Source organism: Caretta caretta, chromosome 14, assembly GCF_965140235.1.
Source record: "Caretta caretta isolate rCarCar2 chromosome 14, rCarCar1.hap1, whole genome shotgun sequence".
NCBI lineage: Eukaryota > Metazoa > Chordata > Testudines > Cheloniidae > Caretta > Caretta caretta.
In genome coordinates this window covers 360776-374775 of record NC_134219.1, presented here as the reverse complement: position 1 = coordinate 374775, position 14000 = coordinate 360776, and the positions used below count along the sequence as shown (strand labels likewise).

The 14000-nt window shown below is 43.8% G+C and overlaps 1 protein-coding gene across 1 annotated transcript in view; it reads right to left on the bottom strand.

Moving 5' to 3' along the window:
* The window catches only part of FASN (fatty acid synthase), an 85088-nt gene that overhangs the window by 33550 nt on the left and 37538 nt on the right, over positions 1-14000 (bottom strand). The window contains exons 21-32 of the mRNA XM_048817782.2: positions 13641-13951; positions 13115-13501; positions 10097-10261; positions 9760-9878; positions 9483-9637; positions 8814-9017; positions 7633-7783; positions 6593-6771; positions 5887-6006; positions 5614-5736; positions 2007-2230; positions 1510-1711 (exon numbers count right to left, since the gene is read on the bottom strand). Coding sequence (XP_048673739.2) covers positions 1510-1711; positions 2007-2230; positions 5614-5736; positions 5887-6006; positions 6593-6771; positions 7633-7783; positions 8814-9017; positions 9483-9637; positions 9760-9878; positions 10097-10261; positions 13115-13501; positions 13641-13951 — 2340 coding nt within the window. The remainder of the gene's footprint in view (positions 1-1509; positions 1712-2006; positions 2231-5613; positions 5737-5886; positions 6007-6592; positions 6772-7632; positions 7784-8813; positions 9018-9482; positions 9638-9759; positions 9879-10096; positions 10262-13114; positions 13502-13640; positions 13952-14000) is intronic.

The following is a 14000-nucleotide window of genomic DNA, read 5'->3' as shown; positions in this document are numbered from 1 at the left end:
GGTTAAAAGACAGGAAACAAAGGGTAGGAATAAATGGTCAGTTTTCAGAACGGGGAGAGGTAAATAGTGGTGTCTCCCAGGGCTCTGTACTGGGACAAGTCCTATTCAACATATTCATAAATGATCTGGAAAAAAGGGGTAAAAACAGTGAGGTGTCAAAATTTGCAGATGATACAAAACTACTCAAGATAGTTAAGTCCCATGCAGACTGCAAAGAGCTACAAAAGGATCTCTCAAAACTGGATGACGGGGCAACAAAATGGCAGATGAAATTCAATGTTGATAAATGCAAAGTAATGCACATTGGAAAACATAATCCCAACTATACATATAAAATGATGAGGTCCAAATTAGCTGTTACCACTCAAGAAAGAGATCTTGGAGTCATTGTGGATAGTTTTCTGAAAACCTCCACTCAATGTGCAGCGGCAGTCAAAAAAGAAAACAGAATGTTGGGAATACTTAAGAAAGGGATAAATAAGACAGAAAATCTCATATTGCCTTTATATAAATCCATGGTATGCCCACATCTTGAATACTGCATGCAGGTGCGGTTGCCTCATCTCAAAAATAATAATAATAGGAATTAGAAAAGGGCAACAAAAATGATTTAGGGATATGGAACGGCTTCCGTATGGGAAGAGATTAATAAGACTGGGACTTTTCATCTTGAAAAAGAGACGACTAAGGGGGGATATGATTGAGGTCTATAAAATCATGACTGGTGTGGAGAAAAAAAAATAAGTAAGTGTTATTTATTCCTTCTCATAACACAAGAACTAGGGGTTACCAAATGAAATTAATAGGCAGCAGGTTTAACAAACAAACAAAAGGAAGTATTTCTTCACACAATGCACAGTCAACCTGTGGAACTCTGCCAGAGGATGTTGTGAAGGTCAAGACTATAACAGAGTTCAAAAAAGAACTAGATAAATTCAATGGCTATTAGCCAGGATGGGCAAGGATGGTGTCCCTTAGCCTCTGTTTGCCGAAGTTGGGAATGGGCAACAGGGAATGGATCACTTGATGATTTACCTGTTCATTCCCTCTGGGGCACCTGGCATTGGCCACTGTCGGAAGACAGGATACTGGGCTAGATGGACTTTTGGTCTGACCCAGTATGGCTGTTTTTATGTAATATGTGAGGCTGAGAGCATGTATTAACAAAGAAGCATAGGCAGCAAAAGGAGAAAGTCCACTGAAGAAATTCAAAGGCAAAGGAAACGCAAGAGATGATGTACAAGATGGAAGAGGAGGCCGGGTCCAGAGATTTATCTTGGAATACTGGGGACTATAGCATGTTTAAAGGGAGAGGGAAAGGAAACAGATGGGACAGTGTGGTGTTCCAGGAAACTGGATGATCAGAGGGACATGGGAACTGAGCTCTACTTTGTGCCTCAAATTTTCGTTAACGGACTACAATCTGAAACATTAACTATGGGCACAATCATGAGACCACAACTCCTGGTCTCCATTCTCCCCACCCCTTATTTTAGGTTATCCTCTTACCAGATCGTATGCCAGAACGAGATGTCAGTAAAAGCTTCCGAGCGCCTCTTTCAACCAGCCACTGAGCCAATTCCAGACCAAAGCCACCTAGGCCTCCTGTAATGATGTAGGACTTTGTAGGTGGGCAGGAAGTTCGGGAGATGGCGGCGAGTCTGACAGGCTCAATCTCCCTCACAGAAAATTCCTTCTCTTCCTCTTGGACCTTCCAACAGTCAGACAACAACAATTAAGTAGAAGAGGAAATAGGTCACACCTCTTTAGATCCAGAACCAAGGGCTCTAGAGCATTAGATGTGTCAACTGGCTGAGTTGGCAATATTGTGAGCTATGGGGTTAATGGATTCCTTCTCTCTCTCCTTCCCAGCTATGCTGCTCTAGTTAGGGAATTTCAACCTCACTACACATGGCCCATTTTTCTGTATGCAGTTCATACACACAGGATTCCTGGGTCAGGATGACAGATGTAGAAGAGAAGCCAAGGCCTACAGGTGTCATTACCTTGATCATAACTTTGCCAATGTGTTTTCCTTGTGCCATGAACCTGAAGGCAGCTTCTACCTCCTCTCTGTTGAAGATCGTAGTCCTCAGGGGTTTTACCACACCATCTCTTATACCGGTCTTCAGCAGGTCTGACACTTCCTCCCACTCCTGGTTTCCCTCTTCAAATATGGCATCTAGCAGGATTCCATGAAATGCTACATTCTTCAGGAAAAGGGCCATTCCTAGAGGAAGAAACATGGTTAGCACACCATACTGCTGCAGTTTCTTGTCAAATTAAATTTCTTAGCTTCCAAAACCATTTGCTTGTCTCCATGCTAGTCAGAGATGTGTGAGTATAGGGCATAACAGTCACAAAGCAACAGGGACAGTCACAAAGCAAAATCATGGAGCAGGTCCTCAAGGAATCAATTCTGAAGCACTTAGAGGAGAGGAAAGTGATCAGGAACAGTCAGCATGGATTCACCAAGGGCAAGTCATGCCTGACTAATCTAATTGCCTTCTATGACGAGATAACTGGCTCTGTGGATGAAGGGAAAGCAGTGGACGTGTTGTTCCTTGACTTTAGCAAAGCTTTTGACACGGTCTCCCACAGTATTCTTGTCAGCAAGTTAAAGAAGTATGGGCTGGATGAATGCACTATAAAGTGGGTAGAAAGTTGGCTAGATTGTCGGGCTCAACGGGTAGTGATCAATGGCTTCATGTCTAGTTGGCAGCCAGTATCAAGTGGAGTGCCCCAAGGGTCGGTCCTGGGGCCGGTTTTGTTCAATATCTTCATAAATGATCTGGAGGATGGTGTGGATTGCACCCTCAACAAGTTTGCAGACAAACTAAACTGGGAGGAGTGGTAGATACGTTGGAGGGTAGGGATAGGATACAGAGGGACCTAGACAAATTGGAGGATTGGGCCAAAAGAAATCTGATGAGGTTCAACAAGGACAAGTGCAGAGTCCTGCACTTAGGATGGAAGAATCCCATGCACTGCTACAGACTAGGGACCGCATGGCTAGGCAGCAGTTCTGCAGAAAAGGACCTAGGGGTTACAGTGGACGAGAAGCTGGATATGAGTCAACAGTGTGCCCTTGTTGCCAAGAAGGCCAATTGCATTTTGGGATGTATAATTAGGGGCACTGCCAGCAGATCGAGGGACGTGATTGTTCCCCTCTATTCGACATTGGTGAGGCCTCATCTGGAGTACTGTGTCCAGTTTTGGGCCCCACACTACAAGAAGGATGTGGAAAAATTGGAAAACATCCAGCAGAGAGCAACAAAAATGATTAGGGGACTGGAACACATGACTTATGAGGAGAGGCTGAGGGAACTGGGATTGTTTAGTCTACAGACGAATGAGGGGGGATTTGATGGCTGCTTTCAACTACCTGAAAGGGGGTTCCAAAGAGGATGGATCTAGACTATTCTCAGTGGTAGCGGATGACAGGACAAGGAGTAATGGTCTCAAGTTGCAGTGGGGGAGATTTAGCTTGGATATTAGGAAAAACTTTTTCACTAGGAGGAGGGTGGTGAAACACTGGAATGCGTTACCTAGGGAAGTGGTGGAATCTCCTTCCTTAGAAGTTTTTAAGGTCAGGCTTGACAAAGCCCTGGCTGGGATAATTTAGTTGGGGATCGGTCCTGCTTTGAGCAGGGGGTTGGACTAGATGACCTCCTGAGGTCCCTTCCAACCCTGATATTCTATGATTCTAGGGAAAAAGTTAATAAAGCAGTTATTTTTCTAAAGGCTTGTCTTCACTACTGAGGTAAGCTGACCTAAGTTATGCTACTCCAGCTACATTATTCATGTAGCTGGAGTAGACATAGCTTAGATCGACTTACCCTGGTATCTTCACTGCGCTGCATTGACAGGAGATGCTCTCTGGTCAAGACTACCCTTACTCCTCTCGGAGAGGTGGAGTACCAAGGTCGACCAGAAAGCGTTCTGCCATCGATTTAGTGGGTCTTCACTAAACCCGCTAAATTGACCTTGCTGCATCGATCTCCCCATGGTGAAGACAAGCCCTAAGAACTAAAAATCTACTCAACTTAATTAACACTACATGAGCAAGAGTGCTCTGTAAGGAAGAGAGACTAGTTCACCAGAAGCTCCACCCACACAAGTCACTAGCAAGGATATTAGTTACAAACATTATTTTATCAGGACAAACTATAAATGGCTGATCAGTTATCTTGAGAGCAGAAGCAACTAATGAGAGCTGAATCATAGAATGTACAGAAGTAAAAGCACTTTTAATCTTCCTGTCCATCTCTACAGTGGATTCTTCCCTGTTGGACACTTTCTAGTTCTTTATCTTGACAAGTTTTAAAAGATCCAAACAATGGGGCTGTCACCACTTCCCGTAAGCAACTATTCCACAGCCTGCTACAGCCCGTCACCAGGAAGTTTTTCCTAATTGTTAGTTAGTCTAGGTTTCCCTTTTCCTAATGGGTATACCCTATGCTATAGCCTTAAGTAATTCCTCTGTATCCTTAGTTCTATCCCTGACTCACATGGACAGTGTAAATCATTTAACCAAGCTAAACAGACCTTTTTTTCCTCACGTCAGTCCCTACAGCCCCATGACCACTTCAGTTGCTGTTCTTGGAGATCCAGCCAATTTGGCTTTATCTTTGTAGCAATGAGATGCCCAGAACTGAATAGAATATTCCAGGTGTGATCAACACAACACCTCCATCATTTCCTTGCTCTGTGAAGTCTTTGCAATGCAGCCCAAAATTTCATCATCTTTTTGTTGCCATATCATATTGCTAACCCATGTCAAGTCTCTTTTTGCATTACAGCTTCCCAGGATTTTGATTCCCACTCACCCCAGATGTATTAGCTTCATTTTTCCAAGCTGAATTATATTGTTATTTTCTGCCATGTTTCTAATGTCTCTAGGTCCCTTTGGATCATTTCTGTCCTCACTTGTGTTTGCAGCGCCTCCTAATTTAACATCATTGGTAAGTTTCATTAACATGTTATTTACAGTTTATAAATGATCTTCAAGATCATTAAGGATGATGTTAAGACTTGACCTAACACATATACGCCAACTCCGTCATAGTTATAAACCTGTTTTTTATTGTTAGTATTGCAGTAATGCCTAGAGGGCCCTGATTGGGGCTCACGGTGGTAGGCCCTGTACAAACATCTGATTAATAGAAAATCGCTGCCCTAAAGAGCTTAAAATCCAAATATAAATGATGAGAAATAAATGGATACAAACATACAGGGGAGCTACACTGTACAGAGATAATTAGGATTGTGTAATAAGCAATGGTCATATCACACCAGTGGCCTAACCACTGTCAAGTGTTTTGTAGGCATTATGGCACAGGTTGGTTTTAAAAAGAGGACTTTAAGAAGGATAACTTTGTGGCTTTACACATATTTATGGGGAGCTTCTCCCATGCAAGAATCACGGCACAGGAGTTTGCATGAAGGTACTTGTTAGAAAAAATTGATAAATGATCAGTGATGAATGTATCATTGCAAAGTTAATGGTTTTGCTTGGTACACATGCCTTTTAAAGCTCTGACAACGTTCATATTGTGGGATATGGATATAGTCCAGCTAAGGCTAGATGTTTCCTGATGCAATATATCTTACCAAGTGGGCTGTTGTTAGACAGATCATATTTGCCTATTTCCAAGAAGCGTCCATGTCTAGCAAGGCAACGTAGACTGGCCTGGAGCTTTTCTTCTGCCAAGGAGTTTAATACCAGGTTGACCCCTACAAGAAAGCAGTAACAGCATTTAGCATGCTCATTCCTGGCAGAGAACCTGACACTCTCAGGGACTTTTCCTTATCTATACAACCAGTTCTAGCCATGATCTTTCTAATTCTGCAACCCTTCTGCCATCCACCATTCCTTGGACTCACCTTTCCCATTGGTGACACGCAGTACATGTTGCTCAAAAGAGGTATTTCTGGAGCTAGCAAAGCTGTTAGCATCCAGCTGAGGGAATCTTGTTTGGAGATACTCGCGTTTCTCAACAGAACCTGACAACAGAGGAGCATTTTATTTTCCTGAGACACAAGCACTCCTTGGCTCATACATCATACATTCCCCTGCCCTCTGCTAAAATCTCTGCTAACAGGACAGCGCTAGGATGCAACTCCGAGGAGCTCCAAGACATCTGTAACAGAGCTCTGGGACTTGACACCAGGAGATCCTTTGAACAAGGGTAGTTTTATAGCTACTGTCTTGTTCCTGTTAGCAAGTTAATGATGGCTTTATTACAGCGAGGGACAAACCAAGTCATACACTTTCTTTGGTCACATTTCAGAGAAGCTACTATATCTAAAGATACAGGGCCTTTATTTTCTTCTCAGACCCTTGTAACTGACTTTGTTGGAGTCACTCTTGATTTACAGTAGTTAAATGAAGATAGTGATGCTCCATGCAGAGGTAGGGGTGTTTGTGCATGGCAAGTGTATGCATTTGTTTGTGGCAGGGAGGAAAGGGGCAGATTTAGTCATGTGGCCAGCAGCTGAATTAGTCTCCTTTTCCAAGCATTCTCAGAAATACAAACTGGTAGGAAACCATGCAGAAGGTGAGTCACAGAAATGGGACTTCATTACTTACCTACAGTAGCAAAGACACGACAGCCCATGCTCAGCGCAATAGCAATGGCTGCCTGGCCCACACCCCCGGAGCCTGAGTGAATGAGTACACTCTCTCCCTTCTTCATACCACCTCGAACAACCAAAGCATAATAAGCAGTGGCATAGACCACAGGCACTGAGGCTGCCTCCTCCAGAGTCCTAAAGAAAGGAAAATAAAGAATTTTCAGTTCTGGAAGAAACAACTCCCTGTATCTGGACGGAGGGTGGAGACCACACAGACTCCAAATTTGTACAAAAATGCAGCACTGTGCCTCTTTAATGGGAATACATGCATACTCTGCATTGACTCCCAGTTAACCTTCACTGCCAACTGAAGGCCCCACTCTTGTTCCTTGAAAAGTCCTAAGTAGTTTAGGGCCTGACTACATCTCTCTATTCACACCCACCGATACAGCTAGACTCTTCTGGCACAATGCAGCTAGCAGTGCCCAGGGTGAAGCCATTACAACAAAGACAAAATATTCTTGGTGGAGGGCCATCAACTGTAAGCCAGCCAGAGCAGGTAAAACTGAGCCCAGCTTACTTAACTGTTTTAAGAGCATACTGCAAGTCTCACCATTTTGGCAAAAGCTTTCAGCAACAGATAGTCAAAACTAAACCTTCTCCCCAGTGTAGATACACCCAAGCTACTGCAGCAGAGAGAGGCAAAGAGCAGAATCTACTATAGTTCAATAATGGTGCTTAGCTACCGTAGTGACAGATACCAAGATACAGGACTCCAGTGTCTGTGGGAAAAGCGATGTATAGAATGCAAACAGCACAGGTCAGTCGAGGAAGTCGATACAAGACACAGTCAGTAAGACAAGAGCTCAGGCCTGTGGCTCAGGTCAATAGTTCTGCTACATCAAAAAGCAGAGTGTGTTCCATCTCCAATTACAGTTCCTTACATTAAACTCTTTCCTCACCCCATAATCATCCCCAAATGAAACTTCAGTTTCTTTCAGGCAACTGCAGGGTATAGCCTTATCAACATGTGGGAAAAACAGAACAAAGACCTACCAGTTCTCTGGCACCTCCCACAAAAATCTCTGGTCAGAGTCCACCACTGTAGCCAGCCCTTTTGCTGGGAGCAATCCCATCACCCGTTTTCCAGTGGGATCCCGTCCTGAGAATTCCATTCCCAGCATGCACTGCTGCAGAGCCCAGTTACCTGAGAAAGGGATAAAATTATTGCAATGAAATTGCTCCTGTAAAATCCTCTGGGTCAAATATTCACCAACAAGAATGATCTCCCTGAAGTTGTGATTGGAGTTCCCCTCATGCTGGTCTCTCCCCAGCTCCATGGAAAACCTCTCCAAATCCTGGAATTAGTGTCCTGCTTGCATAGCTCATTAAGCATAGTGGCTTATTTTCTCTTCCCACAAACTCCCCAGAAAGCTGAGAAGCACTGCCAGTCACAGCTCTAGGAAAAGCTGACCACCACAAATCTCAATTTCTATTCTCAATGCTGTCATTTTAGCTTCTAGCTTTCTTTTGAGAAACTGCACTGAAATCTCATCTTGTTTGCAGGATCTTTCCCCTCATCTCTGAGGAAAAAACCTCTCAACTCAAACATTAGGTCCTTTGGGCACGCTGGAAGTCAGTCACTTGATCTATAGACAAGAAGGATTCACACTAAGACTCTGATTTAGGCAAAGAATAGACACATTTAGGGTGGCTAGACTGGGTTGGGGACACTCTCTAGTTAAGTCACCTAACAACCAATTGCCATAGGTGGGGAAACCAAGGCACAGAGCGCTGACGTGATTTGCCCAAGGCCAAAGAGGCAGTCTATCTATCTATAGCACAAGTGGAGGACTGTTAGCTAGGAACTCCCAGATTCTAATCTTAATTCTTAAACTGACACCTTTTGGGGTTTTGGGCAAGTCACTTCACCTCCAACTCAGTTTCTGCTTTTATGAAAAGGGGTAATACTCACCTCATATGTGAGCCATGAGCATTAAATCAGTTACTGTATAAATGCCAAATGATATTGGCACTGCAGTAGTGCTCAGGAGTTCTTGGCACCCATTTCTAGGTTTAGACAAATGCCTCTTATTTTCAAATATCAACCTTGCGTAAGCAAAGAAAAAAAGGCTGATTTACAGCTAGTGTGATGGTAAAACTGGAACATTCTTGTCACACTTGGAAACTTATTTACATAATTTTAGTTGTGGAAACTGCCCAATCTCCCCAATCACCTGGGATAGCATCCGGAGAAAGCTTCCCTGTAGCCAGCATAACGTCACGGAAATTAAGAGATGCGTAATAGACCCTGCAGAGTTGAATGTTGGGATTGGTGGTGTGGAAATGGCGAAGTGGAGAGGCAATCCAGCGAAGGGATGAGAGGTCCCCACGAGTCAGCACATTCACATAAGCATAGTCTGTCAACTCCAGAGGCTGGGCTGCAGGAGAACAAGGAAAAGCCAGTGACTTCTCTGAAGGGAGAGAGCTTTACACACACTAACATGGCAAAGACAATTCATTTGATGGAAGAGGTTCCTTGTGCAGCAAGAATAGCATGCATACTATGGGACAGACAAGGAATAGGAGCCACACATGGGTGAGGGGAAATTTTCCATTTGTAGTTAGCCAGTTCCTCCCATTCGCCCCACCCAAGACCTTCCTCTCCCTGTAATCTCACCTGAACACTACAAAATAACTCATTCTACGTGGTGACATTGGCACATGGCACTCTCCTGTCATGGAATTGGGATAGTGATTGCCCAAAGGTACCACCAGGACATCAGTGGAGTAAATCCCTGGGCCAATAAAGGTAAAAGAAAAGAAAAGAACCTCCTCAAATTACTTTAAGACCTGTGGGAGGAAATGCTGCCAAATGACCATCAGGCCTTGATCATAAAAGTCACCTTGCTGCAACAGAAAGTGTCTGAAGGAGCCCCACTTTCCATCACGATACACATTCATCACCAAGTCTCCCTGTAGGATTTTCTGCATCTCCCTGGCAGAAGGGCTTGTGAGAGGGATGGCCGAGGAGGAATTCAGGTTGGAAACAAACAGGCATCTAGAGAGAATACAAATATTCAATCCACAATTGTCATTTTACTTGCTTGCCTGTCATGTGTTGAAGAAACTGATGGAAGATAGTCTCCTCTCCAATTGTGACTAAATATTGCATTTTTGTACCTGATCCTGTGGCCCCCTGGTTCCTGGCGTAGACAGTTCACCATGCCCACAATTCCTGAATTCCCACAGCTGGTAGCAGTCAGCCACACAGGCTGCTCAGATGTATCAGCTAAGATCATCTACGAGAAAAATCCCAGCCAGACTGATTAGGCTTCATAGAAAAGGAAAGGGTTCTTATTTCCATAAGAGATGGTTGAAAAACTCTCTGGTTTCCCTATACACAGGGAAAGGGCTTTGTGAAGCATAGACACCCTGTTTCCAAGGCTTCTTGTCTACTGTATGAAAGGCCTGGAAATAGGAGAGACGTGTAGCCAACTCCATACACAGGAACTCTCACCTTTAAAGATTCCACCCACTTGTAATGGGTCTCCTCTACAGGTAGGAAAATAGGGATCTTGGCAGAAGCCTGCTGGCGGCACAGGAAGATGGCTGAGCCAAAAAACGATCTCTTCACAGCAACCAGATTCAACAAGGTCTTGCTAAATAAATCCTCCCATTCTGCCTGCCAAGCCAAGAAAGATGAAAATTATTGGCAAATGGTCAGGAAAGATTAGAATTGCAAACTAGACTTCTACTGTGTACAACATCTCCTCAGTGGAGATCATCAGCTGGTCCTATCCTCTTCTTTCTATACATGGGGTAAGCTTTTGCCAGAGATCCTATGAATCAACTTGGTTATTTCCTCCCCAGGTCAGTCTGATAAATACTAACTATGGTAAGACTATTATAGAGTTTTACACAGGACTTCTAATAGTCACAACAAGTCACTACTTCCACCTCAGCAGCTCCCCAAATTGTCAAAGATATTCATTTTTATTTGTTGTCAAGTATCGGGGGTAGCCGTGTTAGTCTGTATCCACAAAAACAACAAGGAGTCCGGTGGCACCTTAAAGACTAAAACAGATTTATTTCAGCATAAACTTTTGTGGGTAAAAACCTCACTTCTTCAGATGCATGGCGTGAAAATCAAAGGCAGACATAACTACACTGACACATGAAGAGAAGGGAGTTACCTCACAAGTGGAGAACCAGTGCTGAGAGGGCCTATCTGATCAGGGTGGATGTAGTCCACTCCCAACAACAGATGAGGTGGTGTCAATTGCAGGAGAAGCAAAGCTGCTTCTGTAATGAGCCAGCCACTCCCAGTCCCTATTCAAGCCCAAATTAATGGTGTTAAATTTGCAAATGAATTTTAATTCTGCTGTTTCTCTTTGAAGTCTGTTTCTGAAGCTTTTTTGTTCAAGTATAGCTACTTTCAAATCTGTTTTTAGAATGTCCAGGAAGATTGAAGTGTTCTCCCACTGGCTTGTGTGTATTAGCGTTCCTGATGTCCGATTTGTGTCCATTTATTCTTTTACATAGGGACTGTCCGGTTTGGCCAATGTCCATGGCAGAGGGGCATTGCTGGCACATGATAGCATGTATCACATTAGTAGACATGCAGGTGAATGAGTCTCTGATGGTGTGGCTGATGTGGTTGGGTCCTCTGATGGTGTCGCTTACAGACAGCCCCCCAACCTGAAGCAAATACTCACCAGCAACTACACACCACACCACAGAAATACTAACCCAGGAACCAATCCCCGTAGCAAACCTTGTTGTCTACTCTGTCCCCATATCTACTCTAGTGACACCATCAGAGGACCCAACCACAGGGGACTGGGGCCAAGAAATACAGAGTTCTTTTTTCAGCACTTCTGGCTGTCATAAGTAAATTAAATCTTCAACAACAAAAAGTAGAGTGGACACATCAACCTGAGTCCCTCCATCTGGAAGGGAAGCTGGCAGAGAACAGGAAGAGGTGGCTGCAACATTTTCAGTATTGTCTAGAAGCAAGTGACATTGCAGCAAAAGAGGAAAATGAAATGCTCTTCAGCTGTGACAGGTCCAGAGGCACGTACAGTTCTACAGCACATTCTGACGTGAGCATGAAAGGGACTGGAAACAGAAAAAAATAATTCAAAAGTTTCAAGAGTACTTTAAATCATGCAGAGTGTCACTTGGGAAACCCACATTTTCTTTCACAGGTATCAGGTGCCAGGTGTCACTCAGCTATGGCACTTACCTTTTGCCACCTTAGGGTTCTGACAGGATAAAAGACTTAAAGGAAGTTATAAATCAACAGGGAAAAAAGCGACTTACAGACACAAGGACAGTTGAGTAACTTTGATATCATAATACCTCCTTTTAATAACTGCTTAGAGAAAAATTACTGAAGAAGTCTAGTGATTGCAACATGCCAAATTCTGCATTCACTACATCCAATGCTGCACTGTTAATTCCAGTGGGACTGACAGTATACATGAGGGAAGAATCTTACTGGGTGCATTTGTTACTATCAAGACAGACCTCCCATAATTGTAGGAGAGAATTGGGTTATAAACTCAGATTCACACTTTATATTGCTGGTTGACAAAAACATTGCTATGATAAAGTCTAATCTTTAGTAAAGAAGGTTCTGAGCTTGCAACATTCCCTCATCCTTTGGGTAAAACGCAAAACAAAAGCTCATGCTCATTAATCATCTCAGAGGACTTTTTGCAAGAGAGTTGGGCTGTAAGAATCAGTGTCTCAGCTACATTCCAACTCCAGGGATTATATTTACCTCCCTTATTTCCATTTGCCGTTTCAATGGGTTATAGTATTCTTTTTCACTTCCTGTCCTAAAAAGAAGTGTTGTGGAGGACTACTGAGTCGCTGCTATGTTCCATTCAAGTATCAGGACTGGATGAAGGATCTTCCTGTATTTATGAAGCATTCTGGGACCCCCACAGGGAGAGCGACACACCATGTAAACAGCTACTGTAATTCGTTAAGGCCTGGCTGTGCTATAAGGATACTCTTCTTGTCCATGGCTCTCTTTGGAGCCCATCAGACACCACCCGAGGTTAGCCAGTGGAGTCCCTGCAAAGCATTGAGACACATTCTCGCTTTCCCAGAAGCGGAACCCATTGCCTTCAGCATTTCAAGAGCAGGAAGAAAATAGAACAAATGCACCTTTAACTCAGAGCCCCCATGATAATACAGCAAACAGACTAGAGCAACTAGTTTTCAGATGGAGTATGTTTTTATATGGAGATCCATATGAACTAAAACTGGTCACCTGAAATACATTATGAAAGAAATTTTGACCTAAACTCACCTGAATTGACTTCCCTACTTGTGCAGCACAGATGGATTCAGAACTTATCTCTGCTGACTAGGAATATTTCTATACATTCCTGAGAAGGGACAAGATAGGATGGAGCAGCCATTCAATGAAATGAACTGCCTGAGATTCTGTATGCAACAAAGTGGACTCTAGGGCTAACTGTAGAGCAAACATCAAAAGAGTTTGGAAAGGCCAACTGTTTACCTGAGCCAAGAGGCCTCTCTGCTGAAGATCTGGAGATGTAAGGAAACTGATGATTTCTCCAAGCGTTTCTCCTTTGAGAAGGGTGTGCAGTAAAACAAACCCTCCTTCTTTCACCGTGGCTGTTAAGTTGGAGAGAATCTCTGCTGGGTTCTCAAAAATGCTCACTGAGCAGTTGCACACCAGCAGGTCAGCACTGGTCAGGTGTCCAGGAGGAGGGCTGATAGGATCCCACTGGGCAATGGAAACACCAGTTTCCTGCAGCTGGCTTTCGTCGACCGGAAGGGTTTCTGGGGCTCGGTCAGTGGCAGTGTAGTCCAGTTGTAGCATGGGCTGAGTATTTAGGAGACCAGTAACACGAGAGAACAGACGTCCATCTCCTGCCAGAGCCTGCAAGGAAAGAAAGAGGGAATAAGATGAAAATCCTGGATATTGTTAGCACATTATGACGAGAGAAGAAAAATTGTTGAGATTTCAAAGCCTCTTAGAGATTCAGTCTATAGTTTCTCATCCTGGGGTCCCAACTAACCTCCACTATCTTCATCCTGTGACTGGTAATGTTCTCCAGTGCTATATCCACACAAGCCTTCAGCTCAGGAGAATCTAGCAAGGCACTGAGTAGGGGATCATCCTGGAGATGCACCTTCTCCCGAGTAACAATCTGTTCTAGCTCTGAATACAGGTTTCCATTCAGTTCCAGACGACAGATTTCAGAAAGGATGTGGAGGAGGCCCTTCTGCATGGACACAGTCTCTCCAAAGGCCCCCACTCTCTCTAGCCCTGGGATGGCCAGTTTGACTCCATGGAATGCTACTTTCTCCTGTAATTTGCAAATCAGACCTAGAGCACAGGAGGAGGAGAAAAATCAGTTCCTTACACAGGTCTTCCT